This window comes from Mandrillus leucophaeus, unplaced genomic scaffold, assembly GCF_000951045.1.
Source record: "Mandrillus leucophaeus isolate KB7577 unplaced genomic scaffold, Mleu.le_1.0 Scaffold53, whole genome shotgun sequence".
NCBI classification, from domain to species: Eukaryota; Metazoa; Chordata; class Mammalia; order Primates; family Cercopithecidae; genus Mandrillus; species Mandrillus leucophaeus.
In genome coordinates, this window is record NW_012105697.1 from 1,044,233 (window position 1) to 1,056,976 (window position 12,744).

The following is a 12,744-nucleotide window of genomic DNA, read 5'->3' on the forward strand; positions in this document are numbered from 1 at the left end:
TGGTCTCGATCTCCTGACCTCGTGATCCGCCCGTCTCGGCCTCCCAAAGTGCTGGGATTACAGGCTTGAGCCACCGTGCCCGGCCAATTATTTTTGTATTTTTAGTAGAGACAGGATTTCACCATGTTGGCCACGGGGGTCTCAAACTCCTGACCCCAGGTAATCTGCCCCCCTCAGCCTCCCAAAGTGCTGGTATTACAGGCATGAGCCACTGCACCCAGCCCCATTCCCCTATTTTTATTTATGTTTTAGAGACGGTCTTGCTCTGTTGCCCAGGCTGGAATACCGTGGTGCAATCACAGCTCACTGCAGCCTCCAAATCCTGGGCTCAAACAATCCTCCTTCCCCAGCCTCCTGAGTCGCTGGAATCACAGGTGTGTGCCACTGTGCCCGACTAATTTTTAAAAATTTTTTGTAGGGATGCGGGGGATTTCATTTTGTTACTTAGGCTGGTCTTGAACTCCTATCCTCAAGCGATCCTCCCACCTGTCACTATGCAGGCAGAGGGCACAGTGTGTGCAAAGGCTTGAGGTATAAAAGCACGGCGTGGCTAGAGAACCATGAAATACTGTGTGTCTGTCAGTGGGGAAGGGAGATGCTGGAGGGCTCGGCTGGAGCCAGATGGGGAAGGCTTTGAATGCAGGCTAGTTGCTTTGACTTGTCTTAAGGGTAGTGGGGAGTTGAGGAAAGATTCTGAGCAGAGGAGGGGCAGGGTTAGCGCTGGTGTTAAAGGTCTCTCTGGAGTCATGGAGGAGGATGAGCCACAAGCTGGAGGCAAGGAGGCCAGAGAGGAGGCTGGGGTGATGGTAAAGGCGCGAGGGGAAGAGGGACCATTGGGTGGAAAGAAGGAAACAGACTGGCTGGCCATGGTGGCTTGTGCCTGTAATCCCAGCACTCTGGGAGGCCGAGGTGGGAGAATTGCTTGAGGATAGGAGTTCGAGACCAAACTGAGCAACATAGCAAGACCTCAGCTCTACAAAAAGGAAAAAAAAAAAAAAATAGCCAGGTGTGGTGACACATGCCTGTGGTCCCAGCTACTCGGGAGGCTGAGATGGGAGGATTGCTTGAACCCATGATGTCCAGGCAGTGAGCCAGGATTGGGTCACTGCAATCCAGTCTGGGTAATAGAGTGGAGACTATGACGATGATGAAGGAGGAGAAGACGAAGGGGAAGGGGAAAGGGAAAAAGAGGAAGAGGAGGAGGAGGCAGAAGGAGGGAGAGGAGGTGGAGGAAGGAGGGGGAGGGAGGAGGAGCAGAAGGAGGTGGAGAAATGTTGACTGCTGTTTCAATTTCCTCCCTCCAACTCTGCCTTTCTCACACCCTATCTCTGGGGATAGAGGGAATATTTAGGAAGATGTATGGTTGGGGCCCCCCACCCTGTAGGGTCTCACCTTGGTTTGGGGCGCTCCTCTTCTGTTGGTGGTGGGGGATACAAAGAGATAATTAGCAAGAGTTTAGAGGAGGGACTAGGCCTGACACACCCTGGGGAGGGACCCCCCAAGCCTCGGCCCCCAGGAGCCCAGGGAAGGACTCCGGAGTCCAGTTCCAGAGGAGGGGCATGGGAAGAAGAAAAGAGGGAAGGAAGGTCAGGGAGGCTGGAAAGGAGGAAGAGGGTCACACGCATCAGATATACATTCAGAACTGGTGTGGGGACCCCCCACCGCCGCTGTCTGCATTCCCAGGAGTGCAAACCCCCAGACCCTTCTCTATTTATATGCCCAGAGCGCCTGCCCTCCTCCATTAAGACCCAGCAGTGCGGGGAGGGCCAACCTCTGTCTTTATTCAGTGACCCCAGAGCTCTCTCCCCAGCTGGCCCTCCACCCCCACCTTGGAGACCCTGACTCCCAGGGCTAGCCTCCTCTGCAATCCTAAATTCCAAGCCCCAACCTTTGAATGTATATGGGGAAGAAAATAACAGACAAGGTTGGAGGCGAAGATGAGGGTGACGGGGTGGTGCTTCTCCGCAAACATCCAACCCTTCTATAAAGATTCCTCCAGACTGGGGAAGAAGGCTTGGGTGTCGGTCCCTTTAAGAAGGAAGGGAACGGGTTAAAGCCACGGCAGGGCCATTTCCCTTCCCGGCCCCGAGAGGGCGCAGGAGCTCTCAGAGGCTTAAAGGACCGGGCCTGGGGGCGGGTTATGGGGGCGGAGGGAGGGAAGGGTGGTCGTGGAGGTTGGAGCCCGAGGATATCGGGGGTCCCCCCGGGCCCCCGACATCGGTCTCGGGAAGCGAAGCAGCCGCGGTTACCTGGCTCTGCCACCGGCTCCGGCTCTTCGGGGGCTGGGGAGGGGCGGGAGGAGCAGCGAGGGTGTGGGGAGCGAGGGGGGAGCGGCCACGCCCGGGCGTGGGGGGCGGGAGAGAGGGAGAGACGGGAGAGGCTGTTAGAGGACCTGGAGCCGAGGCCGTCGGGAGCCCCGTCCCGCCCCCTCCTCCCGGGCCCAGCGTCCCCGCCCCCAGACCCCGCCCCCAGCTCCAGACCTGCGGAGTCCGGGACCTCACCTTCCTCCTCCTCCGCAGCCTCCTCTGGAGATGGGGGCACAGAAGAGAAAGCGTTAGGAGCTCGGGCAGGGGTGGGGGGAGTGGCCAGAGACCAGGGTTCCAGCCTCTGCTGGACCGGGGGTCCCTCTGGCCTCGGCTGCGATGGGCATGTGCCCCCTGGCGGTGCAGGGATGGCACGGGGAGACGCTCCAGACCCGGAGAGGGCGGGCGAGGGCCCGAGGGCTGAGCTGCCCCTTCCCCACCAGGGTGCCACAAGCCTCGCCTCGCGTCCCAAGAGTTTCTGGGGCTGTCTCCATCCCATGGGGCCGGCCCACTCCCTGCTCACCTTCTGGCTGCTCCCTGCGGACGGGTGTGGGGAAAGAGGGAGGGGAGAGTTAGACCTGGGGTGGGAGAGCCTCTCCACCATTGCACGCCCCAACCCCTCCCAGTGCGGCACTCACTCCTCATATTCCTGCTCCTCGGTGTCCGACATCCTGGTGCGGCCTAAGAAACAGAGAGAAGCGGCCCAGTGGGGTGGGGCCCCAAGGAGGGGGCGACCTAGACTCCTGGGTGTGAGGGAGGAGGGGCTGGGGTCTGGATTCCTGGGTCAGATTGGAGGAGCCGCAGCCTGGACTCCTGGGTCTGAGGGAGGATAGGGCCTGGGGCTGTCTCTTATACACATCTAGATGTGTATAAGAGACAGCCTGGGGCTGGGGGAGGAAGGGCTGGGGGCCTGGACTCCTGGGTCTGAGGGAGGAGGAGCTGGGGGCCTGGACTCCTGGGTCTGAGGGAGGAGGGGACTGGGGGTCTGGACTCCTGGGTCTGAGGGAGGAGGGGGCTGGGGGCCTGGACTCCTGCGTCTGAGGGAGGAGGGCTCAGGTCTGGACTCCTGGGTCCGAGGGAGGGGGCTGGCTGTCCTAAAGCATGCATGAGGACAGACCTTGGTAGGTGTGGTCCTGGCACAGCCAGGAGGCTGCAGACCCTGCCCCCTCCGCACAGCTGTCCTCTTTTGTCTTATGACAAGTCCATGGGAACCTGATCCAGCTGGGATTAGGAGGAGGCATTTGAGAAGGGACAGTGGCCTGAAGACAATAGCTGCCCCACCCCCAAGAGCTATTTCGGGGGGATGTCATAGACGGTGAAACAGAGGACATTTCCTAAGAAGGGATTTGAGGAAGGGGGGCTTCTGGGAGAATTAGTCACCCTCATCCCCTCTCCCACTCACCCCTCCCCGCTGGCTGGCTTCCTCCCCACCTGTCTCCCCTTTCACCTTCCCATACATCATGCAGGGGGCAGAAGCATAAAGGGCACCTTCTGTCCACAGACCTCACCGGGACCCCTATATTCTTGGACCTCAAAGTCTTTGAGATTCCCTAGGCCACAGGGTGCCTAGCCCCAAATCCCAATACCCACAGATTCTGAGACCCCAATTTGTGATGCCCATGTTTCTGAGACCAGCGAGTCCTCACAGCTGTTCTTGATAGTCCAGATATGGGCCGGGACATCTTAAGACCACCCCCAGGTCTTGGGACCTAAATTCTGAAACCTCAAGAATATGAGACCCCCAAAATCTTGATACCTAACCTCAGAGGCCCAATTCATGATACCCAGATAATGACAGTCCAAGTTCTCATGATTTCTATCGTAATACCTCAGATTCCGAGGCCTCCACTCCTAAAACCCCAGATTGTGAGACCCACCCCCAATTCCTGATACCCTCAGAGTCTGAGGCCCCAAATCCTGACACCCAGACTGTTTGACCTCCAAGTCCAGATATCCCTGACTGCTGAGATTTCCCCCAGATTCCCAGAACCCCAAGATCCTAGGAGGTTTTGTTCTGGGACACCCAAGTCCTGGCAGCCCCGGGTTCGGATCTGTGTGACCCACAAATCCCAGTATTTTCCCCTCTATCCTGAGTCCCCCTGAAGTCTGAGCCTCTCAAGTTCCCAGACTTCCAGTTGTCTGCCCCACCTACCTCTGCACCATTTCTCCACACCCCACATCTTCCCCACCCGCCTCCTGCCCCCGCCCGCAAGGACACAGTCTTTGGAGACCACAGGGCCCCCGCAGAGCTCCTTACCTAGGCTATGTCTGAGATGCTGGGAAGCTCGTGGCTGAGCCTTGCTGAGGGCACTGAAGCTCCCGGGAGTTTATAGCTGGCCCTGGGAGGCTTGGCCCCGCCCCGAAGGGAGAGGGAGGGGGAGAGAATTCCATTGCTCAAACACAGGTCTGGGAGCTCAGAGAGAGCCCAGCTGCCCCTGGCTCCACACTCAGAGTCCAAAAGCCTCCGCGGGCCCCTCCCCAACCCCATGCTAACCCCATCTGCACGGCCCAGGAGCCCCGCTCCCGCCCCCACCCCACCCCCAGGTCTCATGGTGCTGCAGCTACCTCCCTTATAGCTCCCTGTGCTTTGACGGCCTCATGCCCGGCCCACAGTAGGTCCTTGGAGGACCTACTAATGACAAATGGGCTATAAGGAATGTTTTCTGTTTTCTTCTCTCCGTTCCCTCTTTCTACCGTGGTCTCTTTCTGGACCCCCGTTTCTGTTGTGTCTGTGGCTCTCCATCTGTGTATCTCTGTGTGTCTGTCTCCACTTCTTAGTCTCCCCCTCTGTCTCTGTCCATCTTTTTGTCTCCCCCTCCCCACCCCCACCCTTTTGTCTGCCACCAGGATTCCATCCTGGTGACAACAGGCACTAAAGCCGGGAAGCAGGTGTGGGGAGGGGGAGGGAGAGGGGGGTGTCAATTAGGGTGAAACCTCCCCTCCCTCCCCACCTCCATCTAACACTGATCTTTTTGGTGTCCCCCTCGCGCTTCCTAGCCAAGCCATGACCTTGATTCTGGGTTCAAGCCGGCCCTGGAGAGCAGGCTTCCTCCTCCTCCCCGCCTCTCAGTACCTCTCAGTACCTCTCAGTACCTCTGCCTCTCGTGGTCGGTCTCCGTGTTTCTGTGCTTTTCCTGGGGCCTCTCACTGAGGTCTGTCTTGGGCTGTCTCTGCATCTGTCTCTTTCTGGGTCCCTCAGTGTGTTTCTTGGCATGTGTCTCTAGGTGGTTTTGTCTCTGCATTTCTGTGGGTGTCTCTGCATGTCTGCCCCTCTCAGCGTTTGTGTCTGTGGAGGCTCACAGTTTCTCTGTGCATTTCTGTCCACCTGTGACCCCATTTCTGTCTCTTTTTGGCTCTGGGTCTCTGTGTCCATGTTCACGTCTCTTGTCTTTCTAGTTCTCTCCATGTCTTAGTGCCCGCAGTTCCCGCTCTGTGGTTCTCCATTTCCCTCTCTTATAGGGTCTCCACGTCTCCGCACCTTGCTGTGATTATACCTCTGTCTCTCTTTTCTCCTTTCTTTGCACTTCCTTCTATGCATCCGTGGTATTTTCTCCCTCTCTCTTTGGGTCTTTGTTTGGCTCCTTCTCTCTCTACTCCCAACTCAGTCCCTCTGTTGCCAGTATGTCTCTCTGCCTATCTGTTTCTCTGTGTGTCTCTCTCTTTGAGCTTTAGTCTTGGCATCTCTGTGCACTCCACGTGGGCCAGAGGTGCTGTGACAATAGAGATCAGAAGACTGATGGAATGAACTGTTTGTGGCAATAAGATACCAAATTATAAACAAGACCTGAGGCCATGCCAGGCAAGGGTTAAGTCACGCATCCCTACACTTATATAATAAACTATGTTCTAATTGCCACAAGGCTTTTCCTTTTTCTAGCAGCTAAACAAACACTGGCCTCAAGATATGCAATATTACAACAATTGCAGCCATCCATTGCCAGATGCTGACTAACTGAACCCCCTGTTCCACAACGCATAGCTACAGCATTAGTTGAATGAGAGACTGATTTCAGTAACTTTCTCCTGATAAGATACCACGGACCACAGACTGGTTCTGACTTTTGACAGAGGCTGTGCACTGAGTGCCTTCATATCCCTGCTTCATGTTTCCATACGAATGCATTCAATGGGATGCACTTAAATATTAAGCCTCCACCACCATGTAAAATGCATATTTGTCGTCAGTCACGATGGCTCACGCCTGTAATCCCAGCACTTTGGGAGGCCGAGGCAGGTGAATCACGAGGTCAGGAGTTCGAGACCAGCCTGGCCAACATGGTGAAACCCCGTCTCTACTAAAAATACAAAAATTAGCTGGGCCTGGTGGTGCATGCCTGTAATCCCAGCTACTGGAGAGGCTGAGGCAGGAGAATGACTTGAACCCAGGAGGCGGCAGTTGCAGTGAGCTGACATTGTGCCACTGCACTCCAGCCTGGGTGACAGAGCAAGACTCCATTTCAAAAAAAAAAAAAATGCATGTTTGCTTGTCACACATGTGTGTGTCCACCTGTCCATGAATATTCATAGCTCCTTCTATAACCAGTTGAATACGTGCACGTAGCCAACCCACTCAGCGTAAATTCCTGCCTTGCCCTTCCCTCCCTTAAAGTGCCTGCTTCTGTTTTTTGGCAAGAAGCCACGCTTCCAGTTTGCAGGTTGTGATCTGCTTCTTAAGAAACAAATCATCCAAATTCATGAACCCTGGAATTCTTTTTGATAACAGAGCCAAGAGTGCTCCACATGGGAGATCCATCTGGTCTCCGACCTGCTGTGTGACTTTGGGGGAGCCCTGCCCTCAGTTTTCCCATCTCTCTCCTGCCTAAGCCCTGGGTAATAGACATGGAGTCACTTTCAGCTCAGAGAGCAGCTTTATTCCTCAGGGCCCTCCTCAGGTCGGGGGCAGTAGGTAGGAAGACTCAGCCCTCAAACTTTTTCTTGCGGCCCTCCATTCCACTCAGTGCATCGATGTTCTTGCGCCAGTCTCCCACCTCCCGGTTTTCCTGGAGGATGGCAATAGAGTCAGAGATTAGGGTCTCTTCCTGGTCTCCAGTCTCTCAAGAATCCCTGTCTTCCCTCCAGCCTGTGGGGCCACTCTACCCTGGATGCCTGTCTAAGTGTCTAGTTCGGGAGCACTTCCCATCTTTTCAAGATAATCCCTGCCAATTTTCCCCATAACTTCCTGTCTCCCTCATGCACTTCCTGTCTCCCTCATGCACTTTCTGTCTTTCCCCAGCACTTCCTGTCTTTCCCCATGCACTTCCTGTCCCCCTCATGCACTTCCTGTCCCCCATGCACTTCCTGTCTTTCCCCAGCACTTCCTGTCTTTTCCCATGCATTTCCTGTCTTTCCCCATGCACTTCCTGTCTCCCTCATGTACTTTCTGTCTTTCCTTATCCACTTCCTGTCTTTCTGCACTTCCTATCTTTCCCCTACACTTTCTGTCTGCCTTATGCACTTCCTGTCTCCTTCCTTCTTATTGTAGTAGTTCATCCTTATCTGCAATTTTACTTTGTGTGGTTTCAGTAAACCATGGCCCAAAAATATTAAATGGAAAATTCCAGAAATAATTCATAAGTTTGATGGATTCTCATAGGACCTAGCCTAATGCTAGGTCACAATGCCTATGTCATCCACCTCACTTCATCTCAGCACATAGGCACTGTCATTTCACATCACAAGGAAAAGAAGGGTGACTACAGGGCCATAGGATATTTTGAGAAAGAGACCAATTCATATGAGTTTTATTACAATATGTTATAATTGTTCTATTTTACTACTATTATTATTATTATTATTTGAGACAGGGTCTGGTTCCCTCACCCAAGTTGGAGTGCAATCTCGACTCACTGCAGCCTCAACTTCCTGGGCTCAAGCTATCCTCTCACCTCAGACTCCTGAGTAGCTGGGACTACAGGTGTGTGCCATCATGCCCAGCTAACTTTTTTTTTTTTTTTTTTTTTTGAGATGGAGTCTCCCACGGTTGCCAGGGCTGGAGTGCAGTGGTGAGATCTCAGCTCACTGCAACCTCTGCCTCCCAGGTTCAAGCAATTCTCCTGCCTCAGTCTCCCAAGTAGCTGGGATTACAGGCATCCACCACCACACCCAGCGAATCTTTGTATTTTTACTAGAGATGGGGTTTGACTGTGTTGGCCAGGCTGGTCTCAAACTCCTGACCTTATGATCCACCTGCCTTGGCCTCCCAAAGCGCTGAGATTACAGGTGTGAGTCACCACACCTGGCAACTTTTGTATTTTTTGTAGAGACGGGGTCTCGCCATGTTTCCCAGGCTGGTCTCGAACTCCAGAGCTCAAGCAATCTGCCCGCCTTAGCATCCCAAAGTGTTGAGATTACAGGCATGAGCCACCATGCCCAGCCTTCTTTTATGATTATTTATTGTTAACCTCTTACTGTGTCTAATTTAGAAATGAAACTTTATCATAGGTACGTATGTTTGTATAGGAAAAAAATTATATATAGGGTTCAGTACAATCCATGGTTTCAGGCATCCACTCCTGTCTTTCCTGTCTTCTTCTTTAAGATAGGGTCTTACTGTATTGCCCAGGCTGAAGTGCAGTGGTACAGTCATAGCTCACTGCACCCTCGATCTCATGGGCTCAAGCGATCTTCCTGCCTCAGCCTCCTGAGAAGCTGCATGCCACCACCATGACTAATCAATTTTAAAAAGAAATTTGTAGAAATTAAAACAATATCGTGGTGGTGTGCACCTGTAGTCCCAGCTACTTAGGAGGCTGAGGCATGAGAATCACTTGATCCTGGGAGGCGGAGGTTGCGGTGAGCCGAGATGGCGTCACTGCACTCCAGCAGCCGAGATGGTGTCATTGCACTCCAGCCTGGGCAGCAGAGACTCCATCTCAAAAAAAAAAAAGGAAATTAAAAAAAAAATTTTTAAATCTCAAAGATTACAGGCATGAGCCCCTGCACCCAGCCCTTCATGCACCTCTTTGCTCTTACATGGACTTCCTGTAGCCCTAATGCACTTCCTGTCTTCCTCTTGCATTTTGGAGGACCCCGTACTAGCTAGCTGCTTCTACCCCCAACTTCAAGCACCATCTGCCCTCCGGCTAGGCCCCAGGGTTGTTGGTACCCACAGCCCTTCCCCTCAGCATTCTCTTTCCTGGCATTAGCCCACACTCACCTTCTCGGTGTCCTCCTTCTTCACCTGCTTGAGGTGGGCCCGCAGGTCCAGGGACTCCTTAGCCCGGGCCCCCAGCAGCGCCTGCATCATGGCATCTGCAGAGATCCTCACTCTCCGCAGGGTGGGCCGCTTAAACTTGCCCCGAAGGTCAAAGATCTTCTGGGTCAGATCTGCGATCTGGGGGGAGGCAGTATACAGGGGTGTGGATACTCCTGCCTCCATTTCCCCCTCACCCAACTCTTCCACCCTACACTCCTTTTTTATTCTCCTTATCTCGTGTTCCAGTACCGAGGCCTCATCCAGTCTCTTCCCAGCTTAGGCTCCCAGTCTAAGCTTCTAATCCTGGAACTGAATCCCCCTCTTCATACGCTCCAGCCTCACCTCACAAAACCACTGGCATAACCTGGTCCAGCTACATGCAAATCACAATTCCCTGGCCAATGCCTGAGCTAATTTACCAACATGTGATGCCCTGAACATGTTCACTAACATATTTTCTGTTTCCCAACCCATGGCCTTCCATGTGCTGTTCCCTCTGCCTACAACAGCTTTCCTTGACTATATTGTACTCATCCTTCTGCCCCAGCCCTGCCAGGCTCACAGTTGTCCTGGGTCTCCTGGGATGTGCAGCCAAAAGCAGCTGCAAGGGGTCAGGCAGAGACCAAATACCAGGTATCTCACTACCCCGAAGGTACCCGAGCTGCCCATGCGTCCCACCTCTGTGATGTTCTTGGTGACTTTTGCCTGTATGTCGTATCTCTCTTCATCCACCTTGTCCACACGGGCATGGAGCTGTCGGCACAAGTCCTGGAGGAGGAACGTGGTGTGTGTTTTTGGGGGAAGCCTGGAGGCCTGGAGACCTGAACCCCTGGCTCTGAGGGAGGAGGGGCTGGGGGCCTGGACTCCTGGGTCTGAGGGAGGAGGGGCTGGGGGCCTGGACTCCTGGGTCTGAGGGAGGAGGGGCTGGGGGCCTGGACTCCTGGGTCTGAGGGAGGAGGGGCCGGGGCCTGGACCTGGGTCTGAGGGAGGAGGGGCCGGGGCCTGGACTCCTGGGTCTTTGTGAGGAGGGGCCGGGGCCTGGACTCCTGGGTCTGAGGGAGGAGGGGCTGAGGCCTGGACTCCTGTCTGGGATAGGAGGGCCACATGATCCTGAAGGAGTAGGTTGGAGCCAAGACTCCAGAGACCTGCACACAAAGGGTGTTAGGGGCCGGGAGTCCCACGAATCATATAGAATTGGGTAAGGACAGACATATTGGACGCCTGGGTCCCGAGCAGAAGAGGGGACAGAGGCTGTTCTGCTGAATTCCGGGGACTAGAAACCTCGGATCCCAGGCTGGGCAGGAGTACCTGCCTTGGGAGCCGGTACCTGCAGCTCCGCGAAGCCCAGCCCAGCCAACTCCAGCGGCTGGCAGCGCGTGCTCAGAGCGCGCCCCTTCTCTCCGCGCCGCTCCTCCGCCTCTCGCTCCAGCTCCTGCTTTGCAATCTGCAGCAGCAGGGTCTGCGAAGGGGTGGGAGGGAAGCGTAGCCCACCCGGGGCATCAGGATAAAGACCAGGCGTAGGGAACCGCGTCTGCCCTTCTAAACCCTCGAGTTTCGTCTCCACCTTTCCAAGGCCCCACCCCACCCGGAGCAGGACTCCCCCGATAAAGCCACGCCCCGAGCGGCCAAACCCCCGCCCACTCCCGCCCACCTACCCCGAAAGCCCCACCCACTCTCAAGCTCCGCCCCCTGAGCACGTGCCTGCTCCTTCCCTGTACCTCCCGTGCTCACCTTCAGCTGCAATTTTCTCGAGGCGGAGATCTTAGATTTTTTCTGCCAGGGTGAGATGGAGCAAGGAAGCATCATGGAGGGGGATCCGGAGACGACGGTGGAGGGGACCTCAAGACACCCCCAGCAACCCCAGCCGGTCCAGATTTGGGCCCACTTCCAACTTGCGCCCTGAGTCTACGACAGGCCACGCCCCTCATTCCCATCCACCAATCCGGGTCTCTGGCTTTGGATAGGCACCTCCCATCTATCCCTAAGGCAATCCAAGGGCAACGAAGCTCCGCCCACAGGCGGCTGTCACCAATCCGAGTGTGACCCTTTGCAAAACTCCGCCCCTGAAGCCTCTCCGCGTAGTCCCCGCCCCCTTCGTAGCCTTGGCTCCTCCCCCCACTCCCAGGGTCTCGGGTCCTTCCAGCGCCTGTACTCGGCCCCCAGGAAGCCCCGTCCCACCTTGGCGTGCGGCTCCGTGGCGTAAGCGCGGTAGTTGGAGGAGCGGCGTCTGATTGGGGCTGGTGCAGGGCGAGGTTCCCCAGCCTGGGTTTGGAGGAGTGGGGACCCCATCACCACCAAGACGCCACCCAGCCCTTACCGTACCGCACCCTTTGCTAGGGCTGCAGCCTCCTGTCCCAGACCCCTCACTGCAGCGCCCACCCTGGCCCTGGGGGTCCCAGCCATGCCTTAGCCCGCTGCTCTCACCGCATCGCTGCTCCTGGAAGGAGAGAAACCGGGGAGGGGGGTTAGTGGTGGGCTGTGTCCTGTCTGTCTCCTAAGGGACCTCCGGAGGCCCCTCTGACCAAGAGGTCAGGGGACACCGCTTCCCCTTCCTCTGGCTCCAGGAGTCTGACTCGCAAACCCGCTTCCTTTCAATCAAGAGCCCCTACCCCTACCTCACAGGCCAGGGGTCCAGCCTCTCAGCTCTGACCCCTCTTGGGAACCCGAGAGGTCGCCCCCAACTCCCACTGCCTTGGGGCATCACTCACTTATCCGCCATGCTGAGACTCAGGCCGGGAATGGCAGGAGGCGAGGACAGGGGCGTTTGGAGGGTCAGTGAGAGGACCGCCCGGGTGACCTTCAGGGTCCCAGGGACCGTCAGTCTCCTCCGGGCTGCTTGAGACTCCCCGAGGACACTGAGATAAAGCGCGAGGACAGAGACTAAATATACTGTCACCTCCTCCTCCCCTGCCCACCATGCGAGATAACGGGGCACGTGAGGGGCGGGGTGGGCCCTGCTTCAGCTGGATCACCAGCCACCTTGGGGCACAGAACTCCGGACCCTCCTCCCTCTGATCCTGGAGTCCTAGACCCCTCCTCCCTCAGACCCACAGAATGTCCAACCTCCCAGCCCCCTCCTTCCTCAGTCCTAGGACCCTGGGAGACCCCAGCCACTCCCTCAGACAAAGAGTCCAGGCCCCCAGTCCCCTCTTCCCTCAGACCCAGGAGTCCAGGCCCCCAGCCCCTCCTCCCTCAGACCCAGGAGTCCAGGCCCCCAGCCCCTCCTCCCTCAGACCCAGGAGTCCA

At 56.0% G+C, this 12,744-nt stretch overlaps 2 protein-coding genes across 5 annotated transcripts in view; both read right to left on the reverse strand.

The window, feature by feature from the left end:
• The window catches only part of TNNT1 (troponin T type 1 (skeletal, slow)), an 18,605-nt gene extending 13,845 nt beyond the window's left edge, over positions 1-4,760 (reverse strand). For 2 of the 4 annotated variants that reach the window (XM_011996943.1, XM_011996942.1), the window contains exons 1-6: positions 4,561-4,760; positions 2,942-2,984; positions 2,827-2,840; positions 2,502-2,525; positions 2,250-2,282; positions 1,393-1,414 (exon numbers count right to left, since the gene is read on the reverse strand). In XM_011996943.1, coding sequence (XP_011852333.1) covers positions 1,393-1,414; positions 2,250-2,282; positions 2,502-2,525; positions 2,827-2,840; positions 2,942-2,973 — 125 coding nt within the window. In that variant the 5' untranslated portion in view covers positions 2,974-2,984; positions 4,561-4,760. Of the gene's footprint in view, positions 1-1,392; positions 1,415-2,249; positions 2,283-2,501; positions 2,526-2,826; positions 2,841-2,941; positions 2,985-3,420; positions 3,516-4,560 lie in introns of all 4 variants that reach the window. The other 2 variants (XM_011996945.1, XM_011996944.1) reach the window with 2 other exon arrangements.
• Positions 4,761-7,152: 2,392 nt separating this feature from the next.
• On the reverse strand, positions 7,153-12,349 carry TNNI3 (troponin I type 3 (cardiac)). The gene is made up of 8 exons (XM_011996947.1): positions 12,207-12,349; positions 11,923-11,935; positions 11,677-11,760; positions 11,230-11,271; positions 10,826-10,957; positions 10,177-10,266; positions 9,460-9,636; positions 7,153-7,303 (listed from the first exon to the last, which is right to left on the reverse strand). Exons 1-8 carry the CDS (start codon positions 12,215-12,217, stop codon positions 7,220-7,222), a joined length of 633 nt encoding a protein of 210 aa, XP_011852337.1. The 5' UTR covers positions 12,218-12,349; the 3' UTR covers positions 7,153-7,219.
• Between the last annotated feature and the right edge of the window lie 395 nt (positions 12,350-12,744).